This window comes from Cotesia typhae, unplaced genomic scaffold (assembly GCF_013202065.1).
Source record: "Cotesia typhae breed Kobodo isofemale line unplaced genomic scaffold, CoteBio_Ctyphae scaffold_152, whole genome shotgun sequence".
In the NCBI taxonomy this organism is placed as follows: Eukaryota; Metazoa; Arthropoda; class Insecta; order Hymenoptera; family Braconidae; genus Cotesia; species Cotesia typhae.
The window spans coordinates 11415888-11438997 of record NW_027423776.1 but is presented as its reverse complement, the minus strand read 5'-3'; the positions used below and the strand labels follow the sequence as shown (position 1 = coordinate 11438997).

The window sequence follows — 23110 nt, the reverse complement described above, 5'->3', positions numbered from 1 at the left end:
TATCTTATTGTTATTTTAATTTCAATTCAACTTGGACTGCTGGACTTTTTTATTGAAAGGACCTCAAATTGGCTGGGATAATTTTAATTCAGACTTTTTAATAGTTTCCTGTCCAAAAAAAAAAATTTTAACAGGCTATTGAGAGCAATTTAATATCAAAATACAATTTTCGGAATTAAATATCTTTTAAAATAAATTTTAGACAGTTGATTTTTTACTAAAAATTCAATTTACAAAATTTTTAAGATTGATTTTTTGTCTAAGAAAATTTTTTAAAGCTTTTAGAGGCAATTTTTTATGAAAATAACATTTTTAGTAGCAAACTTATTTAAAAATTAATTTTTTAAAGACCTTTAAAGCTAACTTTCGATAAAAAATTTAATTTAAAAATTTTTTTGATACAAATTTTTTGGAAAATAAAATTTTTTAAGCGAAAAAACAGATCACCGAAACCAAACAAAGATCAATATCAAGCAAAAATTATTCGACAAACCAAGACTGCGCACGAAGAGCCTCTTGTTCTGTTTCTGGAAACTCCTACTCTCCAACAAGACATAAAAGTGGATTTTTCATCCTAAATAATGGAGTTTAACTGTAAAGGCTCGCTTATAATGACGACTGCAGTAGAACAAGCTATTACATTAATATAAAATAGAGTCTCTTTGGTTAGGTTCTTGCCTTAATAGAGTAATAACAGCCCGGGGCTTGGTGCGCCCATTAGAATAAAATTGCGTCGTTTCGCCATGGTACACTTTAGACTACTTATTTATATTTATACAAAAGTAAAAGTCGAGTGAATTATATTTCATTTATTCACTATTCATTAAAACTAACTCCAGTATGAAAGAAAAAAATAATAAAACTTAAAGCGTTTAAGTATTTATTCACTTGAGCATAATTGAGAGCTTAAAAAATTAAGAAATTGGTAATGGGCCTTAGACTTAGGTTTTCCTGGGTTGATTCAAAGCTCCCGGAGAAAATTAGTCTTTGAGCGCTCGCCGTGGCTTCTCTCGAGCTATTTTCCCAAGAATTACAACAAACCGCCGCTAGATCCAGCTTAATTCTCCGCTCAAAGACTGTCATTACCCGAAAGAAGCATTTACCAGATTAAGATACTAACTCTTATTTTATTTTATTTTATTTTATTCTGTGCAGCTTATATTTTTCTTAATTACTTTTCATGTGTTGTGTCACACAAAACGCATTCAATCCAGCACAAACCCGTTTAATTTACAAGTTAATAACCCACGAGAGCTCCATTAATTAGCAAGCTAAATGGGAGTAATTAAAACGTGACACTTTCCCACCCGGAACTGAAGTTACCTCGATTACTTCAAAAAATTCTACAACTTTAAAGGAAGAAATTTTATTTAAAAACCAGAAAAATCTGCTATTTTTGATCTAATTACAATTACTTTGATAATTAAACACTTACATACAATACAAAAAAGCATAATTTATTTTTACTGTAGTATTGTTAACGTTAATAATTATTTTTTACTGTTTTTAAATTTAAAATAATAGAAAAAAAAAATTCTTATTCAAAATTTCGGGGATTTTTTCAATAAAAATTAATTTAACTGTTAATATTATCCACTGACTGAGGTGGCGCTGCAATCGCTAATTACTTAAAAGTTGTCCAAAAAATTACATATTTTTTTTCATCAATTTGTTCTTTTTTTAATTTTTTTTTTTTTTTTATTATTAAAATTTATCAAAAGATTTTTTTGCTATTAAAAAATTGTAAATCATCTCTTTAAATTTTTTAAAAATGAATCTATCACAAATTTCTTTCCTTGTTTACATACAAGAGCAGTAGTTACGTCACTGCGTGGCCATTTTGACTCAGCTGTCCTCTGACAAAGGATCTTAGTGAAGTCTCTGACGCCATATCGGGAGATCCAACACTCGACTGGAGAACAATGGATCGAGCTTTGGCAAATATTGCTGGAGGAGGCAGGCTTAGATTAAAATAAAATGTGAATCAGATAAATGGAAGAAATTTTAAACCCTTTTTGAGGACTGGTTCTTGGTGCCGACCCACCCCTCGGGAAATATTTTGACAGAGATGGGCGTAACGGGGTGTTTTGGTTACTTTTTGGTTCAGGTTTAGGTTAGCGTTTTACGTTACAGGATTACTCGATTGTCGATTGCCGGAGCGCTACGAGGTATCTCGTTTAAATAATAGTCTCGGTTGTAAATATCAATGCTATGTAAATGCGAGTGTGTGAGGGTGCTCGGAGCATCTGCCAATAGGGTGGCTGAATAAATCGATAGTATTGTCATCAACTCATATTTGGATGTGTGGATACATATTATATTCGGGAAATTATTTTGATAAAGCCAAGTTACTATTTGCATCTCAATATTTACTGTATTGGGCTCTATATATATATATATATATATATATATATATATATATATATATATATATATATATATATATATATATATATATATATCGACTGTTGTGAATTGTCAGGTGTGAATAAGTCGAGAGGTGAACTGACAATGAGTAGTGTGTACTTAAATCTACCTGTAGATCGTCAAAAATTCACAGCTTTGAGGAAACTCACTGGAGCTTTAGTTGAGTGTTGAATGTCATGGTTTTAGTGGGTTACTGGAGGTTTTGTTCAGTGTAATTTTGGAATTTACTGAGGTAGAAATTGGGAGAAAGCGCTAGATTTAATAAAATTTATCTTTAAAGAAAATAATTATATATAAGAATTTTTTGAGAAAATTTGGTTTTTTAAAGTAATTTTTATCTTGGAAATTATTGACTTAATAAAAAAAAGTTTGAGACAAAAGTTGTAGCTTTAAGTCTGTTCTTTAAGAAAAAATTTGTTCGGTTGCTTAATTTAAATTATTTTAAAAGTTATGAATTTTTTAAGTCTGCCCAAAATTTGAAAAAGTACAATATTTCAATAAAGTAGTTAATTTGATCTATTAAATTTTTCTCATGATTGCTACAATTCCCACAAAGTTTCAAAGTTTAATAAAAAAAAAAAAAGGAACCAGCTGTAATAAGCGTCAAATATATGACACTTAATAGGTACCGGAACTAGATAGAGAGGAAGAGGGATCGAAAGTGACGTTCCCGGCGCCAGACGACATGTGACTTTGTTTCACTTAAAATACTATTGGGTTACTGTTAAAACATAACATAAGCAGGCGTCAACACCTTCCTGAAATAGTGCACGTGTTATCACGTCTGTAGCATAATATAATATATAATATAACACATCTCTATTGAAGATTTGAGCAGTCTATTAAATAAAAAGCCCTAAGCAAAGAAGACTTGAGATATTTGAGGCGGTTCTGAGCAAATATGATACTCGAAGAATAAAATAAAACAGAGTATACAATTAGGCAGAGAGGTTTAAGCGAAATAGTCGCCGGTCATCCGAAGGGAGTAGAGTCAGCAGTCGTAAAGTCTTTGGTCATTGTCGCAAAGAGACAAAGGGATATTTTGGTCCATCGGATCCATCGAGGGAGTTAATGGGGTACGGTAGCTCTTGGAAAGTGTTAAGTGTGAAGCGGGAAAGTGGATGGTGGAGAAGGTGGAAGGTGGAAAGCGGAAAGTGGTTGGAAACCCCCAAGTCACGTTAAACCCAGGGCCATTAAGCTTAATGACATAATGAAGTAAATGGCTGTGCATACCGGTGCCCTGGCAATAGCTTATAACCGTTCCACCCTTTCGGAGGCATCCCACCCTGCTCTAGCTCGTTCTAGGCGCCGTGACACCGCTCCACCTAGTAATATAACGCAAGTCCGGAATTCCTGACTTATGCCCCCAGAATGAACGGTCTGATGCTATCCCGTAGGCAAAACCAGCTCGGTTATTGAGTGGAAGAGTTTAACTCTACATTCTCCACGCACGCTCTCCTAGTTTCATTTCATTAATTATTTCATGCTGCTTCTTGCATCTGCAAATGGGTAAGCTATGGAATTAAATGTGTTTGATGGTTAGTTTTGTCCAAATTTTATTTTTCAGGATCAATAAATTATTGATTAGCTTCAATTAGTCACATCGGGAAAATTCAAAATTTCGGGCAGACTTTAAAAATTCATAACTTCTAAACTAATTAAAATTAAGCAACCGAACAAATTTTGTCTTAAAGAGGAGACTTAAAGCTACAACTTTTGTCTCAAAATTTTTTTTCTAAACTCAGTAGTTTCTGAAATATTATTTATATTAATTGCATAACAACTAAAACTAGGTAAAAAAAGATTTCAATCTCAATAAAGAAAAATAAATTCTTACTGAAGGACGGAGAGGGCTAACCCTCTTCTCGGAGAGATCATGTGATGGATAAATAGAGCGTTGAATTTTTTTGAGAAGATTCAGCTCACGAGCCAGAGGAAGAAACAAGAGTAGAACCTGGTAGAACAAAGTCTGGTGTACGAAGTGAGACAAAAGGTTGTTTTTGGGTAATCAACACTTGGGGATTGTCTGAGTTTGACACGTTAATGCCTGACCATCATAATATTCACACGTTCAGAGGTGTTTCGGGTTACAGAATGCCCGGTTATTATAATGCCCAACAAAAAGCACAAAAAATTATAATATCTGGTGTTATGGTTCCTATTTTGGTCCCTAGTTTCGGGGAAAGGGAGCTCTAGTTTTCGAATTGCCATTACCAGATACTTGCAAGCAAAGAGAGGATTAATTCGCTTCAGAAAAAGTCTCTGGAGAAATGAAAAATTGAATTGACCAAATAATAAATAGGATCGACCCCAAACACACCGACTACCAGGCGTCAACGCTCCCAGAACGGCTGTCGGTTTTTCTACAAGTGTTTTACATGCTTGTTCCACAATCTACAATGTTGCGAATAGACTACTCGGGGTTCCTAATATACCGAAACATCCCAAGGGATATATCCTGAGAACCCCTCGCCTCTCTCTCACTCTCTCTGTCCAAACATCCCCACACGCTATTACGATACGCTCGATTCGTCCCGCGAATACTCGATGAAAACGTCACTTTTTTAATTTCACTAAAATTCTTTCAATCGTTTTATTATTTTTCTTTTTTTTTCTCCAAAAAATTTAATTTTTTTTCTCCAAAAATTCCAACAGCTAAATAAATCTCCAATTTTTGGTGATTTTTAATCAGCTATATTTCAGTAAAAAATTCTCACAATAAAATCTAGTAAAAAATAAATTAAAGCTGGACAATCATACTAACTGTCGTATATAAAAATTTATTTAAAAAAAATTTTTTTGACCTTCTAAATCAAAAACAAAAAATACAAAATTTTTGAAATTTATTTTTTTTCAAGCTTCTTCTTTGAACTTTAATTTCTTTTTTTTTTTGTCTCGATCCGACCATTTTTCATTGAAATCCCAGCAAAAATAAGTCACAAAGTAGAGTTTGTTTATTTTTTAATTTTTACCAATAAACTTTTTAAATTAAAAAGATTTATAAAAGAAAAAAAAAATTTTTTTTTTTTTATAAAAAAAATAATTAAAAACAGTACGTACATATATATATATATATATATATATATATATATATATATATATATATATATATATATATATATATATATATATATATATATATATATATATATGCAAAGATAGCCGACAATTATTAACAATTTCCAATAATACTCCCTATGAAAATGAATAATGACTGGATGGCATTAATTCACGATCAAAGGACTAAAAATAAAAACGAGTAAAAATATAACCCGCGTATATAATGAATGTGAGCGAATCCGGGGATGCCGGGAAACAAATTTTCAATCACCCAATACAAAGCGGTAATTCCCAGTCCCAGTAGGTATCCTTGGTGCGGGCGTGGTTGCTAGAATTCGCGGGTGAAAAGATTTTCAAATTAAATTTCGGGATTAGTACCCGAGGCTTAATACGTTGTACAAGTGTACAGTGCACAATATACAAGCTTACAAGTATATACAAGTGTACAAGTGGTGTCGCAAGATGTCCCAAGAGGGTGCTCCGTATAACTCAACAGTCTCGTTCGGCTCAGCCCGGACTCGAGGGAGGACACGTGCATCTGCATCGCGAATCATTGCGTGCGCGTTTTCTTAATAATTAATTTAAAAATCCATAATTACAAATTCCTCTTCTCTTTAGAATCCCGGTCCTCTCTCTCTCTCTCTCTCTCTCTCTCTCTCTCTCTCTCTCTCTCTCTCTCTCTCTCTCGCTAATGAATTATTAAATTTAAATAATGCCGCTATTGATGCGTACATTGAGTGGTTTTGCATAAAGTAGAGCTAAGCAGGATTAGAATATCAATTATCGCCGTCACTTCTATGCTCTGGAGAGTCTGGAGTGACTTTTTTGACTTTAATTAATTTTTAGTCGGATGGAATGAATTTGTTATTCAAAATTACGAAGAAATACTTGAAATAATTTATTTTAAATTTAATATTAAAAATATTATTTTAAAATCTTAGAAATAAAATTATTTTGTTGAAAAATTCTAACGTAAATAATAAAAATAAAATTAATTACTTCAATTTTACTGGGAATTTGTATAATTTTTTAACAAATAAATACTATATTTTAAATTATCCTAAGAATTTTTTCTCCCAAATAAAATAATTCTAAAGTGAATATAAATCAATTAAAAATCACCCACTCCGGAAATTTTTCAGTAAAAGTCTTGTCTGCTGAGAAGAAGAAGAGGAGCTAAATCCTTAACAGCCACTAAACCATCCTTATCCTCGGCGTGGCCGATTTCCCGAGCTTTGTCTGTATAAGTTCGCCCGCCTTACCCGGGACAGTGGAGTAGCTCGGTCTTACTTTCGAGCATGTAAAACAGTGAGCCAAGTTAGTGCTTGAGGAGCGGCTGGAGGACCGCCATTGGCTATCCGCGTTCCTTTATCGCCGGTTGCCTGGTAACCGAACCCATCCACAACGAAAGCATCCCCTAGCCCGTTCCCGTTCGGATCCGGGGCTTGCCGCTACTGCTAGTTGTAGTTTCACCCCCTATTTCAATACCGACTTTCACGAGTACTCTCTCTAACACATTTGCGTCTTGTTTTTCCATCCCTCTTGCACCCTCCCCCGGGGGAGGACAAATATGAATTATTTTTACATACTCGAATCGACGTCAGCTTCTCAAAATTACAAGTAATTCAACTAAGCATAAACGAATAATCCGTTTCTTTGATGATATTTTTATTATTACGCCGCCTTTGGCTTATAAATATATGCGAAAACAACCCTCGAGACTCCAGACGCCACCAGGAATATTTTATATTTTAAGACAACAAGCATTATTGATATCCTTTCCTGTTGAAAGAATCGCTCGGGTTTAATAATGTTGTAATATAATGTAATGATGTCGGGCTTCTGGCTGCTGGTTATTTTATTATTGGAAGACTGAGTTGTTACTTCTGTCAGTCGGAGTTTTGAGTTGAGCCATATGCCTGATGTACAAATAGCTCTATTTATTTATTTACTCGTTAACCTCAACACGCGTTCAAGTTCGGGTTGGCTAGTTTATTTTTTTAAGACTAATTGTCTTTAATATGGATAATTCGGGTGACTTTTCGAGGGTTAAGTAACAATTACAGACAACTATTTTATTTTTTTATTATTGTTTTACTTAATTTTTTTTTTTTTTACTGAGAAATTAATTTTCGACTCCAATATTGGGATTAATAATTGGAGAATTTAATTTATGCTTAAAAATCTTGATTAAAAATTTGAAAATTAATATTTTGACAACAATGTTGGGTTAAAAAATTGAAAAATTAATTTTTAATTGAAATTTCGGGGTCAAAAAGTAAAAAAAAAAAATAATTTTAAACACAGAAAAATAAATTATTAATTGGAAAATTGGGAATAAAAATTATAAAAAGAGTTTTAATAAAATAATTTATTAAAAAATTCTTACCTTGATTATAAACTCACTTGATTAAGGCAAAAATAATGTATTCGATGGTCATACACTCCCTCAAGTAGCAAAACAATAGTATTGTTACCGCGAGCAATTAGTTAATGAGTAGACGCCGCGAGCTTTTATTAATTCAAGTAGATCTTTAAATTAACAATAATTAGCTTTAATAAATGTCTCAAATACTCGAGAATAATTTAAAAAAAAAAAAATAAAAAAAGTAAAACTAAACAACCTCACAATTAGTATTTACGCCCTCAAGACTCATACGCTTTAATTAACAAGTTTCACTAGGAGAGGTACCTCCTCAATTATTTTTATAAATTTATTTACTTATTCTCTCCCTTTTCCGCGTAATAGCTCATCCCGGTCTTATGCAGCCAAAGTATAATAACCGGTATAATGGGTAATTTGATGCCGAATACCGAAATGCGCGAAGATTTGGACGTTCCGCCGTATAATTATCAATTATATCGGCTATGAGAAATAATGAGCCTTCAACTCGCCCATCACAAATTAAAAATTATTATTAACTCTATTTATTCACTTTAAATTAATTATTTAAATAATAATAATAATGGGTTTGTTTGTTTGTTTAAGGAGGCGTTGGCCATCATGTTGAATCCGGCAAAGACTTCACCGTCGACGGGTTATCAGGATTCAGTAAAAAAAAGAAGAAAAAACGTCGTCATAGGTGAGTCTCTAACATTAATTTTTTTAATTCATTTAATTTATCATAATAATTAATTTTTTTGACTTTTATTAATATCTCATGCTTTATTTTTATCCTTCAGTGTAATAACTTGTTAAAAAAAATTTTTTTTAATTTCGTTACGTAAATATTTATGAAATTTAAGAGTTTAAAAATAATTTTAAATAATTTAAACAAATAATTAAAATTTTAAAAGTTAAAAAAGTCTTAAATGATCCTCAATTATTTTTTTAACAAGTTGATTTTTAGAAAAGAGCTTTTAAAATATAAAAAATAATTAATAAATATTTTATTTATTAAAAAATTAATATTTATTACAAAAATTTATTACACTAGAATTTAAAATAAAAAAATCAAAATATTCTATTCGAACTTTGACCTTTTTTTAAAAAAATTGAGTTTATTTATAAGAATGACAAATCAACAAAAAAAAAAAAAAAAAAAAAAGTTATTGTCTACAAATTAAATATAGAAATGAAACATTGTGAGTAAGTTCAAACATATTACATGAGAACAGAGAATTGAAAAACGCGAAACAAAATAAATTTAAAACAGAAAAAAAAGGTAAATAAAAATAAATTTTCGGGCGGTCAATAATAGGCGTGTAAATGTAGTGAGAAACGAGGCGCTTAAAATCTGTCCGCATTTAAAACTAACAAAAGCCACCTGCGAAACGGCGCTCCGGCACACGGAAATGACTTGAATTTTTAAATTCCATTTGGCTATTATTTTTTCTCGCCTTTTATCATCACAAATTACAGCTATTTATTATTTTAAAAACAACCTAGTCAGTGGTTGGGTAATTGCCTGCCCAAATTGGCCGACTGTCCAATTATAAACTACAAATTATAATTTTAAACAAATAAAACAGTATTTAAAGTGTTCTCCCTGATGAGTAGTCTTAAGGAAAAATTGTAATGGCATATAACTAGGTTCATGTGGTTGTTGCTCCAGGACGATTTTCACGTCCCAGCAGCTGGAGGAGCTGGAGGCTGCTTTCAAAGAGGCCCACTATCCCGACGTCTACGCCCGCGAGATGCTCAGCCTCCGGACAGACCTTCCCGAGGACAGAATACAAGTGAGTTTTAATCTTAATTCATTTATTTATTTATTTATTATTATTATTATTATTATTGTTATAATATTACACAACTGGATATTAAATAAAATATCAAGGGGGGAAAGCAGCGCTGAGTTTGCGGTTTCCGCGCCGCAGCACTGGAACAAGGCTCTTTTGCCTTTTTTTCTTTTTGTGAGCCACCCCAGAGGCTAAGGCCGAGGAAACTCTGAGTCTTAATAAACCGGAAGGGATGCCAGCTTTCCGGGTCTATTTTCTCGGGGATTTTTTTTTTTTTTTTTTTTTTTTTTAAATACTCGGGCAATTACTGGCTTAGAAATAAATATTCGGGAATTTGATATTTTTTTTTAAATCATTCTTATTGATTTTTTTTTTTAATTAAAATATTAATAATTAACTCACAAGAATTTTTTCTTTTAAAATTTTGAAGATATTTTAAGCCAAGAAATTTTAAATCAATTTTTATTTTTTAATTCTTAATTTTTAAACTAATAAAAAAATTTATTCGATTAAAAAATAATTTTTACTCAATTAAAGTCAAATTTTTCAACCTAATATTCTTAATTTAAAATTGTTTGAGCCAACTAAATAATTTCACAAATTCTGTCCCGAAATGTCAGCAGCAGAAATGCCAGAATTGAACTATATCAAGACATTACCTCAGAAAATGGCATTAAAACAGTAAAAAATCGAAATGAGAGGTCACACACAGACCGTCAACACTAATGGGCTTAGGTGTGGTAAATCCACCGTTGAATGTGGATGTGAGTGTATTTAGACATAATTGAAAGGCAGCATAGTAGAGAGTAGAATAGTAGCGGTGCTGAGTTTAACACAGACCAGGGTAATGCCGGCGCCGAGGGTGGGTGGCTGGGTGACTGGGTGGGAGTGTAAAGAGGGCCGCGGTGGTATTAGTACTATTTGCAGTGGTGGTAGTGGTTGCGGGTAAACGCGTGCAGGGGTGCGCGGCGAACTTCGAGCCAGAACACACTGACAAAGCGGCCATTGCAGGGTGGGTGCGGTTCCGCGGGCCAATCAGGACCTCGATTCGCGAGCCAGGGGGCCAATCAGAGCCTGGCTTCCGTCGTCTTTTGTTTCTAAGTTCCGCAACGCCAAGGGACAGATTATAAGGGGCGAGAGAGAGAGAGAGAGGGAGCTCTATGCTCGTTAATATAAAACATAACGGGGACAAATGTGTGCGTGGTTTATGGGCTTACTCCCTCCGTTCTGTCCTCGGCTCCTTTCCACCCCTTGTTTGTTCCGCGAATAAGTGCAAGAAGTCACACGTGCCGAAAAGAAGGAGGCGGATACTTATTTGTTTTATTCCTTCATTACTCAGTAACTGGGTAATTGTTGTTTATTATCATCGCGATTAATTGAGATGAGGGATTTTTTTTTTTTTTTTTCTTGAGTGACGTCTGTCAGTCCGGTGTTGTTGTTCATTGGATATTTATTCATAATGACTAATGACTATCATTGTGCTCCGCTCAAGGCTCAATAATTAATCGTTAATATTTGTCACTCAAATAACTCGCCACGTATCAATATATGCCCGGGTAAATATTTTGTGGGAGATCGCACAATGCTTCTCGATTTATAATTTATTATTTCAATCGCGGGCTAGACTGTCGTAAATAAATAAATACCAGAGGTTTGAATTATTGAAAAAAAATTACTGATTCAAAAAAATAAATCTTGAACTATAAGAATTTTTATTTTATATTCAAGTAATTAATCAAATTTTATTGTAAATAACTATTGCGTTAATTAAAATAGCAATATGAACTTTTGACCTTTGATATTAATTACTGAGGACACGCTGATATTTCAATTTTCATTTAAATATATTAACTTATCCATCTGATATTTCGTTAATATTGGTTTATACTACTTGTTTCACTAAATTAATAAATTCATAATTATTTCTCGAGAATTTTAATTACTTTAATTGTTGAAAAATATTATCAAATTATTTTTTACACAGTAATTTTATTAAATCTCAATAATAAAAATTTTTTTTAATAATTTTTCAACTTGATTCAAGTCAAAAAATTTCTAAAAAATAATTTTTTCTCAATACATAAATAAAACAATAATTCACAATAAAATTAATCATCTAACATTTTCAAACCCAAATTCCATTCTCATAAATTTCCATCTGTCATTACCCCCCATTTATCTCTCATCGAAAAAATAAAAAAGAATTAATCCGTCGGGCAATAATATGTTGACACGAGATATTAAGTCCAAGAATGTCAATGGAGCTGTCAATGTCCAGTATACCTGCTCGGGGTTATTTTAACGAGTGCTCAATGGCGCCACGCGTTTATGCCACAATGGCCCTTCTCCTGCAGAGTATTGTTGGCCCTGAGAAAACCTTCTTCTTCTTCTTCTTCTTCTTCTTCTTCTTTTTCTTTTTCTTCTTCTTCTTCTTGTTTTTTTGTGAGCTTCACCACTCAAGACGAAACCCGTGCAGCCATACAAGTACAAGTATAAGTATATGAGGCCACTGCTCAGCATTGTTGGATCCTAGAGGTAGCAAGAGGCCGTAGATGACTCGCCACTTGCCAGTTCATCCAGCAGAGGCTTATACATACTCACAAGTTCACTTTATTATTTAGAGGTTGATGTAACGCTGTCAAATTCTCCGCTAATAGGGTGTTACAAAAACCGGGATTACCAGGTATAGTATGAAGGCTATAGTTCGCTACTCGAACCTTCATCAATGTAAATATAACGGGGCTTAGTTGAAGGAAAGTCTGGGAACCCGTCAACAAAATTTTCTGATATGGCTTTGTATGCTCATTTATGGCTATATTAAAATTTTTAATACGTTTAATATGTGCATATATCATCTTTTGATATGGCAAAATATGTTCTGTTGCATAAATTTGCCATATTAGAATATATATAGCCATATATCGCTTGATATATCATAATATAGCCATATAAAAAATTATCTATGGCTACATATGACTTGATATAATCTGATATGGCTATATATATATATATATATATATATATATATATATATATATATATATATATATATAGCTTGATATATCCTTATATGAGCATAAAAAAAAATTATATGACCTGATATGAAAATTATTTAGATTAAAATATGGCAGGCCATATTTAGCCATAGAAAAAAATTATATCTGCACATATCAGGCTATAGCATAAAATTTTTCTCCAAGAAAATCTAAAAATACAATTGATATTTGATCGAGTGGAGTTGAGTAGATAATTGGATAATATATTTCACATGTTATAGCCGGTTCCTCGGCGTACTAATCAAATAATAATCCAATAGTGGTGATTCGTGGTGTAATTTGTCGGATATAAACCCAAGGCTCCATCGATAATGTCCACATTCGTGAGTACTGCCAACTGAAAACGAGGTATGAGGTATCGATCCCTTGGTACGCGTGCTGCTCAGCCAGTATAATTTTCGTAACCCTCGTAATGGCCCGTCCTTGTCCTTCTTCATCCCCGTCTTGGCTCGGCTCCCTTGTCGATATTCTGTTTATTAAAGTAGCGCAGACCAATTTGCCACTCTTTATAGCGCTGTTAGTATATTAATATTAATATTAATTCCCTGTAAATAGTAAATAGGCATGTATACAATACATGTATATAATAGTCGATAATTGATTTAACTGTGACCGGCAAGAGGTTGATTTCTGTGCCACCGAAAGAGACTACAAAAATTTATTAAATAACTTTGTTGCGAATCTTCAGGTCTGGAGCAGACATTTCGATTAACTCGCGGCGGGAGGCGCCTTTCATTCCCTTAGCTTTTTTATAAACTCTTTTAAAGATATTTTTTTTTTTTTCGCTGTCAAATTTTTTTTTGGGAAAGGAAAAAATAAATTTAAATTGATATAAAATATTGTCTTTAATTTATTTTGAGTTTCATATCAAATATTTTATTCTAATTATTATTTATGACAATTTTAATCAATATTTTTGCTTCTAATTTGACAACTCAAATTACTCCAAAAAAAAAAAAAAAAAAAAAAAAAAAAAACCCACAATTTTCCAGTTTATTTTTGTCTAAAATAAATTTCAAAAACTACAATAAATAAAATGAAACCCTTCCAGCAAAAACAGTTGGCAAATCCCCCGAAGAGATCGTTATAAAAACTAGATAATGTATCTAAGTAAGTTCGATCTTTATTCAGCAAGTAACTTTTAAAACCGCGTTATTTTGGACACATACACACATGCAGGCCATAACTTTTCCGATAGTTGGCGACTGCCATTGGCCGGAACTGTTCCGAGACTTACAAAGCGGGATTGGTCCAGGAGCCAGACCGGGAGCTAGTAAAGACCAAATAAGACGCTTACTCGAGAGTGTAATCTTTAAAGAAACCGAGCTTATATAACGAGGATATACTGATATAGATATATGATGCCAGAGCGATTACGTGCCCCGCGTTTCAACCTCCAGAGCCAGACTACCGACTGCCGGCTGGCGACCAAACGTGCAAGTCGAGTTAAGAAAAGGTAATGGTCTGGAAACGGCTCAAATGACCCACGAATCCAACCGGGAAATTCAACTCTACTTTCTTACCCTCTCTTCCTTCCTTTTTTCTTCCTCTTGTCATCCAGTACTTAGTACTCAGTTAAATTTCAATCAAATTTTGATTTTAAAACGACAATTGGGGCATTTTTATTTTTTTGTTTATTGAGTTTAATTATTTTTATTTCTAAAAAATATTTTTTCATATTTACAAATCTGAAATTAGAGTTGTGATGATTAATAAATTGATTTTAAAATAAAATAATTAATTACTAATAACAAGTTTTATACTTTAAGGTAACAATAATAAATAAAATAACTGAGTGAATAAAAACCAACAATTGAATTTTGTAAAGCAAACAAATTACTGGTCCTTTATTTGGGTAACGGTGCTGGTCCGTGCATTGTATAAACAGAGCATCAAAATTAGCTGTTGACTCTAAATAAATATTGTTGAGTCGGATAATAAATATATATTTATGTATAGATTTAATTTAATGGATGTAGGAGGCAACTTGGATCGTGGATGAAGTTGAGTAAAAGAATTAAGAGAAGAGGAGAAGATGAGTGAAAGAAAGAGGCGGATCCACTTCAGACGATTCGATCACTAAGATCCCAGGAGTGAATGCGTATCGCTCGTTAATTTTAATGATGATCGTATTTTCATCGGACAATAATTCGAGTGGCAAATTATCCATCATGTCTCTATTATACGGGCTGAATAGAGTAATCGAGATGTGAGATGTGAGATGTCGAACAAATTACGAAAAAACTACCATGTTTCATTCATATTTCGAGTGATAATTATCTGATAATGATAACTAGCAGCACTATTGACATTTTTTAATGTAAATTCATTTTAAGGCCGACATTTTTTTTAGTCTTAGTCATATTTTTATACTTTTTAAGAAAAATCTGACAGCGTCAAAGTGAATTCAAGGATTTTTCCTCAAATGTTTCGTAGAAACTTTCAATGAAAATCCTTATACAGATTTTGACCACATCTTTACGAGTTATTGAATCGATTTATTATTTATTCATTGAAATGATGTCAACATTTGAAGCCTTTTGGAGAAATTTTAGATAAAAGGCTTCCAGTAACAAAGAAAGCTCTTCAATAGGTTTCGACATATTTATACCTTTCAAAGAATTTTATATTAACTTTACAGAAGAACCAAAATAAGCTATAAATTTATTTTGCTTTGAAATATTTTAAAAATTTTAGCATTCGCTTATTTTGATGTCGGAGAAAATGAAAAAGCTTTTAAGCTTCCGTACGGTTATTAACATTGAGACAAAATTCGTTAGAAAATAACAACAATAATAACAAGATCGGTAGCTTTAAAGCGAAAAGTAGCGAACCCGTTTATCTAAATGAACAAAAAGCGGTGGGTTATAAGTTATGAGTTATAATGTAGAGAAATCCGGCATAAAGCTACAATACATTAAATACTCGAGGGTTATTCTTCGGGTGTTCCGAATAAAGTAACAAGAGCAGACGAACAGCAAAGATGTAAGAGACGTACCTCAGTGATAGTGATAGCAGCACTGCTCTGTAAATCCTTACTCTAAATTCGTGATATAATGCCGGTGTCGCCTCTAAATCTCAATAACCCCTGTCGGATTTAATATCCGCAAAAAGACTCTACCACTTCTACTTCTACTTCCACTTCCACTGAGATACTTTTTAAAATTATTAAAAAGAGTTTTCTTCACCCTCAAACAAAATTTATTTTTTTATTTTTATTCTCTAAATATTTAACCAAAAATTTAAATCGAATGTTGTAATAATACAAAAATTAGTGTGTAGACATTTTATTTTCTTAAAAGTCAACTCACAAAAATTTTTTCCATCCTCATTAAAGCTCGACCGGAATACTTGACTGTTGAGTAGTCAACCGAAGACACTAACAAATAAATAATTTATCTATCTGTTGGGTTCTGGTTCTGGTTCTGGTTCTGGTTATTGAATTAATAGACCTTGCAGCTGCAGACAGAGACAAGAGACAAGAGAAAACTGGAGCGACTGCGGTGAGCCAAGTCGAGAAGACATGACACTCTGACACTCTGATGGGGTGCCTATTAATATAAATAATAAATGTGCTTGGGGGTCGAATGATTCCTCGGTACTTGCCACCCTGATATGAGTCCGAGGGTGAACTAAAGACCGTGACCCCGGCGAATTCATACCAGTTATATCACTTGCTAGACACATTTCACTGGTGCAAGAATCATTCGATCATTTCGACGAAAATTCATGAGCTTTGTCTTTCAGAGCCGAAGGGAGCTCTGCTCTTCAGAGTTAAAAATACAAAGACAAATAAAGACAACCGGGGCAAGATGAGTTTATCATTCACCCCTTATGCTCCCTAGGATTACTTTTAATAAGATAATTCTATTTTAATTTGATTCGGATGTTTAAGCGATGACTAGACGACAAAAAAAAAAATAAATTGTAAAATTTAGTTTTATTCTGGTGAATTTTTTTAAAATAAATTAAAAAAAAAATTTTTTTTGGTTCTGCAATCGTATAAATTTTATAAAAATAAATAACCTTCGCGGTCCATTGAACTCTATTGTATGTGTGGGTGAATGTGTGACGACGCAATTTGAGCGTTGACGCGATAATCGCAATTGTAAATTCTAATAAACTCTTGAGCACTGTTGTGGACTAGTATTATATTAGTATACCAGCAGAAGAGCGGTCGTTGATGCTGACGTAGTTAGATATAAATCTCCGCTAACCGCATTACTGTTAGTCCAGCTCGACCACGCCCACGGCAATTTCATTTTCGGTTGGATCATAAATTTTTGTAATTCGATTTAAAGTATTTTAATCTAAGGACATGGTTAATAAATATCGTACGTCTTCCAAAATTCTATTTCAGCATTAATTGATGGTCATTTTTGGTAGGAAAAATTCGTGGGGCTTCAAAATATAGCAATCTTAATTTTATTTTGTTAAATAAAAATTTTTTTCAATTTTTAGTATCTTAATTTTAAATAAACTTTCAAGAAAAATTTTTAATATAATTTAATAATACATAATTAAAAAAAAAAACATGATAAATAATCCAATCTCAAAACTTGGAGTTAAAATTAGTAAATTTTCTTGTTAGCAGTCACCCGCAGAGTCCAGCACGTGTCCAGCAAATAGTTTCATTATATCTAAAAAAAAAAAAAAAAAAAAAAAAAAAAGGCCTGATAGCTCGACAAAGATCCAGCGATTTATTAGGCAGCTTCCCATTAAATTAGACCGTGGAGTGAAAATAATTTAATAGTGTACGTGACTATTCGGTAATAGTATTTAAATATAAATGTATAGGTAAATATCCACGGTGTACATTGTATCTAAAGGGTGTAAAGGGTGGCAGTTAAGTGGAGGGAGGCGAACAGCCTGGAGCCAGGGCGTGTACCAATTTGTAGCAACAATACTAAAGTCACCAGCAGAATTGAAACGTAATTTTAGTGAATGGGAAACAAGCGTTGTCCTGTCAATTTGTCCTGCCAGCCAGAAATTATCTTGCGCCTCGATTCCGCAAAAGGATCCGATCCTGTGATTACTTTTTTGTGTTCTCTATTATATCGAGGACCTTCCTGTCCTTTTTCCATTACAGCCCGTTACTTCTCGCGACACCTTGTAATTGTAATTAAAAACAGTTATTCGCCAGTCGTTGATAAAAATTAAAAACGCAATCGAAGTTGTCTGACAGCCGCTCAATGTTTTCGCTTTTCGTTTTTCTATTCCGAGCGATTACCATGAAAATTTATTTATTCATCCCCTCCGACTCGAATCCTGCTCGATCCTGCTCCTCATCTGGCATCGAGGGGCTCCGTATAACAGTTATCGAGTGGCATGCGCAGTAACTTGCGTATCATCGATCAGAGCCGACTCATCTGACAAATCTCAATTGGAGCCAAACTCTCTAACTCGAGAATAATCCGGCGATGAGCTTTATTTTAAATATTTGCTAATTTAACAGTGCCTTTGTGCTTCTGAGCTGCCTCTTCAAATCAGATGATGATGATACGAGGCTGAAGGGTCGTTATCAAGAGTATTGGGTGCTCGTTAGTCGTCAAATCTTCCCGATAAGGTTTCAATACTCTCAATCAGGAGTATGCTTTAGATTAAGGACGACGCTCGAATTTTATGGTCAAGAAATGTTCACAGACAAATTTCTAACTAAACAAATCATTAAAAAAAATTTTTTTTATTAATTTTATTAAAAAAATTTTATTCCTCTTTTTATAAATTTTATTTGACCCTATTAATTAATTAATTCTTAAAATAATTGTTTTAACGGCACTAAATTTTATTTTTCTTGACTTGAATAAATTTTATTTAATCAAGATGATCCTCTTCTAAAAAGTTGATGGCCGGATGTCGTATCGTTTTACGTCACTTCTGTGACCATTTTATTCGGTTGTTGATTGGTCGACTGAGATAGTGGCGGGATTTTTAAATGATTGAAGGCGAGCGAAGCGAGCGTGTTAAATCTAGTAAAATTAAAAAGAATTTAAGTTAAAGTTTACTAAATGTTACATTATATTATGATACAAAGATGACTAATGAATAAACTCCCATCCCCAATTTATGGACATTGGTAAGCCAATTTATTTGTCGAAGTAACGAGTCGTTATTAACCGCATACAAGTTTTTCTCACAGCCCTTTTCTGGAGATCAGATGGATATTTTCGGCTTCCTGCTGGGATGCGCCACGCGTCAACATCATTACGCGGGACACTTGCTACTCTTCCCACTGTCTACTTTCATACTTTCAACCTCCGGCTTATTAGATATTTATTATTCTGATAATTATGGCTTACAGATAGATTATTTATCATTTTTCTGTTATTTATGGTTTTAATAATCCAAAATTATTTATTACTGTTTATTTAATTTTAAATACTGAATTTATTTTAATGAAATTAATTATTAAGAAAATTTTATAATTAAATAATAAAAAATATTTTGATCAATTTGTTGCAGGTATGGTTTCAAAATCGGCGAGCAAAATGGCGCAAAACGGAAAAATGTTGGGGCAGAAGTACCATAATGGCGGAATACGGTCTGTACGGAGCAATGGTGCGGCATTCACTGCCTCTTCCTGAGACAATACTCAAGAGCGCCAAAGAGAACGAGTCTGTCGCGCCCTGGCTTCTCGGTAAGTTAAAAATCAATAATAAATAAACAATTAATAATTATTGATAAAAAAAAAAAAAAAAAAAAAAAAAAAAAAAAAATATTAATAATTATTAACGATTGACAATGACCTTCTTGAGTCAGACGAGGTGGCTGGGTTAAAAAACGAACAGAAGAAATAAATAAAAACAATCGTCCCGGGACGTCGTATTTAAACGAACAATATCGAACTGTATTTTTTCTGTCCGTCTCTGTCAGCACAATCGTCTAAGACAACCGGCTTTAGTCAAGATTTCGAAACTAACCAAGAACTGATTGACTGTGGCCCCGTAGGGATGCACCGGAAGTCTATCGAGGCTGCGGAACACCTCAAGTCTGGAGGCGAGGACAGCGGAAACGACCACGCTGGAAGCAGCAGCAGTCCTAGCCACAATCACCACCAGGGAGGACCAACCAGCTCTGAGAGCGGCCAGGAGAGCCAGGATGGTATGGGAGGACCTTCTTCCGGTAAATATATCAATTTTTTTTTATTTTTTCTAGGGAAAAAAAATTTTTTAAGCAAAATTAATTTTTATACGGCAATTTTAATAATTTTTTTATCAAATAAATATTTATAAAAAAATTCTACTTGTAAAAATTAATTAAAAAATATTAATAAAATTTTTTAAATTAAAAAAAAAGTGTCCTTTGGTCCTCCAGGAGTCGTCCAGGACACGGAGCAGCTGAGGAATGAAAGTATCGCGTGCTTAAGAGCGAAGGCGCAGCAGCACCAGCTTCAGCTAAGCCTGCAGCCAGCGGCGGGCAGCAGCGCCTCAACAACTCCCGGAAGCACCTCATATCCAACAGGACCTCCGCCGACCAGCACGCTCCACGCCTCTGTTTAATTAGAGACTCTCAATCATCAATTAATCAATAGATCAATCGAATTGGATTTTCGGTCCTCCATCAGCAGCGTCCCTTCCATTACCCCGTTCCGGCTAGGCAGGTTATTTGGATTACCAGAACTGGAGGCTGGTTCATTCGCTCGATTTCCGTTTATAATATTAGCGACTGCCGGCCTCGAACACAACTACCACTCTCTCCCTTCTCAGGCCATGATCTACTATCTGCACAAATCTGATTTAGCACCGGTAAACCAGACCCGGCCCGCAAAACTAATTTCCGAGTGCTACTTATCCGGAGAGTTACCTCTGTTCGATACGTATTTAAACCTCGGGATTATATCGGATTATTTATTATATTTATTACTCTCGTTAAATCGCTACCATTATCAGTATCGTTATCCTTATCAATACTTACTGAAGATTCTCAAGATTTTGATGGTCTATTATAAAAAATTTCAGATTTATTTTGAGGAAAACTGAATTTTAAATTAATGAAAAACACAAAAATATTTATTTTTTTCATAAAATAAAATTTTTTTCAGAGAAAAAATGTTTAAATTTATAAAAAAAAATTTATTTAAGATTTTTCTTTAACCAATTTCTTAATAATGATCTAATTTTTAGTAAAATTAAATTTAAAAAGCATATAAAAAAAAAAGATTATCTATTTTTATCATTAAAAAAATTAAATAAATAATCTATTTTAAAAATTGGGAAGAAGTAAAACCTCTATAGTCTTCTTATCAATAAATAAACCCTTAAATTTGCAAAACTATGATCATCTTTCCCCAATAAAAATCCAAAAATTACTTTAATAAATTAAATTTATAAATAATTAGGCCATCAAAACCTTGAAGAATTTTTTAACACGACAATATTTAGTTACTTTGTTAATAAATCGCCTAATCAACGATTAATCTCAGTTCCGACATTTTGTCGGCAACGAAGGAACCCAGGCCTAAATTCTGTTATTCCGCGGCCTACGTTACCATAAGCGAAAGCAAAAAATTATAATATATAAATATATAAATATACCCTGATAGCCAGCGCTTTCTCAGTAAGTGTTGACTTCCAGCAGTTACGGTTAAGTTATACATCAAGTTGGCGGTAATTCTTCACTCAACAACAGTTGTAAGCAAATTGACAGAAATCTACGGCCGCAACTTGAATACAAGTTAACAATCAAACTTGTAGTTAAATTTCCTTTCAACTTTACTACAATTTGAAGGAAATACTTGTACAGCAAGTTTTGACGTCTATTTGCAGAGTAAGTTATAGGTAACTAATAGGTAATCGCTCGCTTTGCCAACTCTTTCCGTCAAGTTTGCTTCAAATTGCGGACGTAGATTGACAGTAAGTTATAGGTAAGGTGGCTATCAGGGTATAAACCTGTAAAGTCAACGAACTAACTGTTTTACTGAGTGTCGGTACCTACGTACATCGAAGGTTATCTTTGCATTTATTACAGAATTAACAGAACAAGTCTTAATTAATAAAAAAAAAAAAAAAAAACTTGAGTGTGTAATAATAATAATTTTAATAATAACAATAATAATAATGGAGTACTTAAAAGAGGTACTAACAAAGATAACTGCTGTCAAATGTGCAATATTTAATTAAGCTAACCTAAGGCATGATTTGAACCCGGGACTTTTGTTTCACCTCTGGGTTCTCTGTAAATATTAATATAAATAAAAAAAAAAAAAAAAAAAAAAAAAAAACATTATTATATATATATATATATATATATATATATATATATATATATATATATATATATATATAAATAATTGATAATTGATAATTAATTATTATAATGGACATGTAGTCTGCGAAAAGGGGGGGGGGGGTTTCTGTAGAAGCGGCCTGATTAGATTAAAAGAACATTAAGAAGGTTTCTTTTTTATTTTTTATATGTTGGTAATCAATAATGAATTTGTAATTGTAAGCTCTTATTAATAATTATTACCTGTAAATTTAATATATAAATTAATCATTATTAATTAAAATTAAAGAAGAAAAGACTGCTTGTGTTAGGTGACGAGAGATTGTCACGGAAGCCTCCTCGGTTGAGCAATTTGACTATTTTATTTGAAGAAAAAAAATTTTATTTATTAAAGAAATAATTTTTTAATCATTTTCGTGCTTAAAAATTTTTTTCTTTAACAAATTTAATTTTTTTTTCAGTGTATGAAGATGATAATTAGACCCAAGATTTTTGCCGTAAATATTAGTCTTATAAAAAAATTTTTTAAATAAAAATTTAATTTTCTAAAAAAAATGTCTTACAATTTTTTTATATGACTAAAATCTTCACTGTAATTTGAAAATTTATTCTAATCATAAAAAAATTTTAATTTTGAAATAACGGCTTAATTATTGATTTTAAATAATTATAAGACATTTTTTTTATAAAATTAAATCATTAACAATTTTTAACAAAATTTTTTTTTCCGATTGTAATATCAAAAAAAATTTTAATTACGGCAAAAATCCTGGAAATTATGATGATGATATGTAACATGTAATTCACTAAACTACTTACCTAATTATTGGAAAATGTTATTGCAAATAATACCGGGACTTTTCGTAAGCGTCCCGTTGCATGAATAGTAGTCGGCTAGTGTACGTAAAATAAAGTTTCTGACAAAAGTTATTATTAAAGACAAAAAACAACCAACAAAATATAAATTAAATATTAAATTAAATATATATATATATATTAAATAATTTAAAAAAAAAAAAAAAAAAAAAAAACATTTAATTATTTGACCTTTCCTTTGTGATACCGAATTTATTGATCATGTATTACATAGTGATAAAATAATAAAATAATTAATTAATAATGTAATAAGTCACAACATAGGAGAATTATCGATGATTTATGTA

General features: G+C 32.4%; 1 protein-coding gene across 1 annotated transcript in view; it reads left to right on the top strand.

The window, feature by feature from the left end:
- LOC141536351 (uncharacterized) overlaps positions 1–20221 on the top strand; it is a 29452-nt gene extending 9231 nt beyond the window's left edge. Inside the window, exons 2-6 of the mRNA XM_074256829.1 lie at positions 8477–8570; positions 9543–9666; positions 19185–19359; positions 19596–19844; positions 20037–20221. Coding sequence (XP_074112930.1) covers positions 8477–8570; positions 9543–9666; positions 19185–19359; positions 19596–19844; positions 20037–20221 — 827 coding nt within the window. The remainder of the gene's footprint in view (positions 1–8476; positions 8571–9542; positions 9667–19184; positions 19360–19595; positions 19845–20036) is intronic.
- Positions 20222–23110: the final 2889 nt, after the last annotated feature.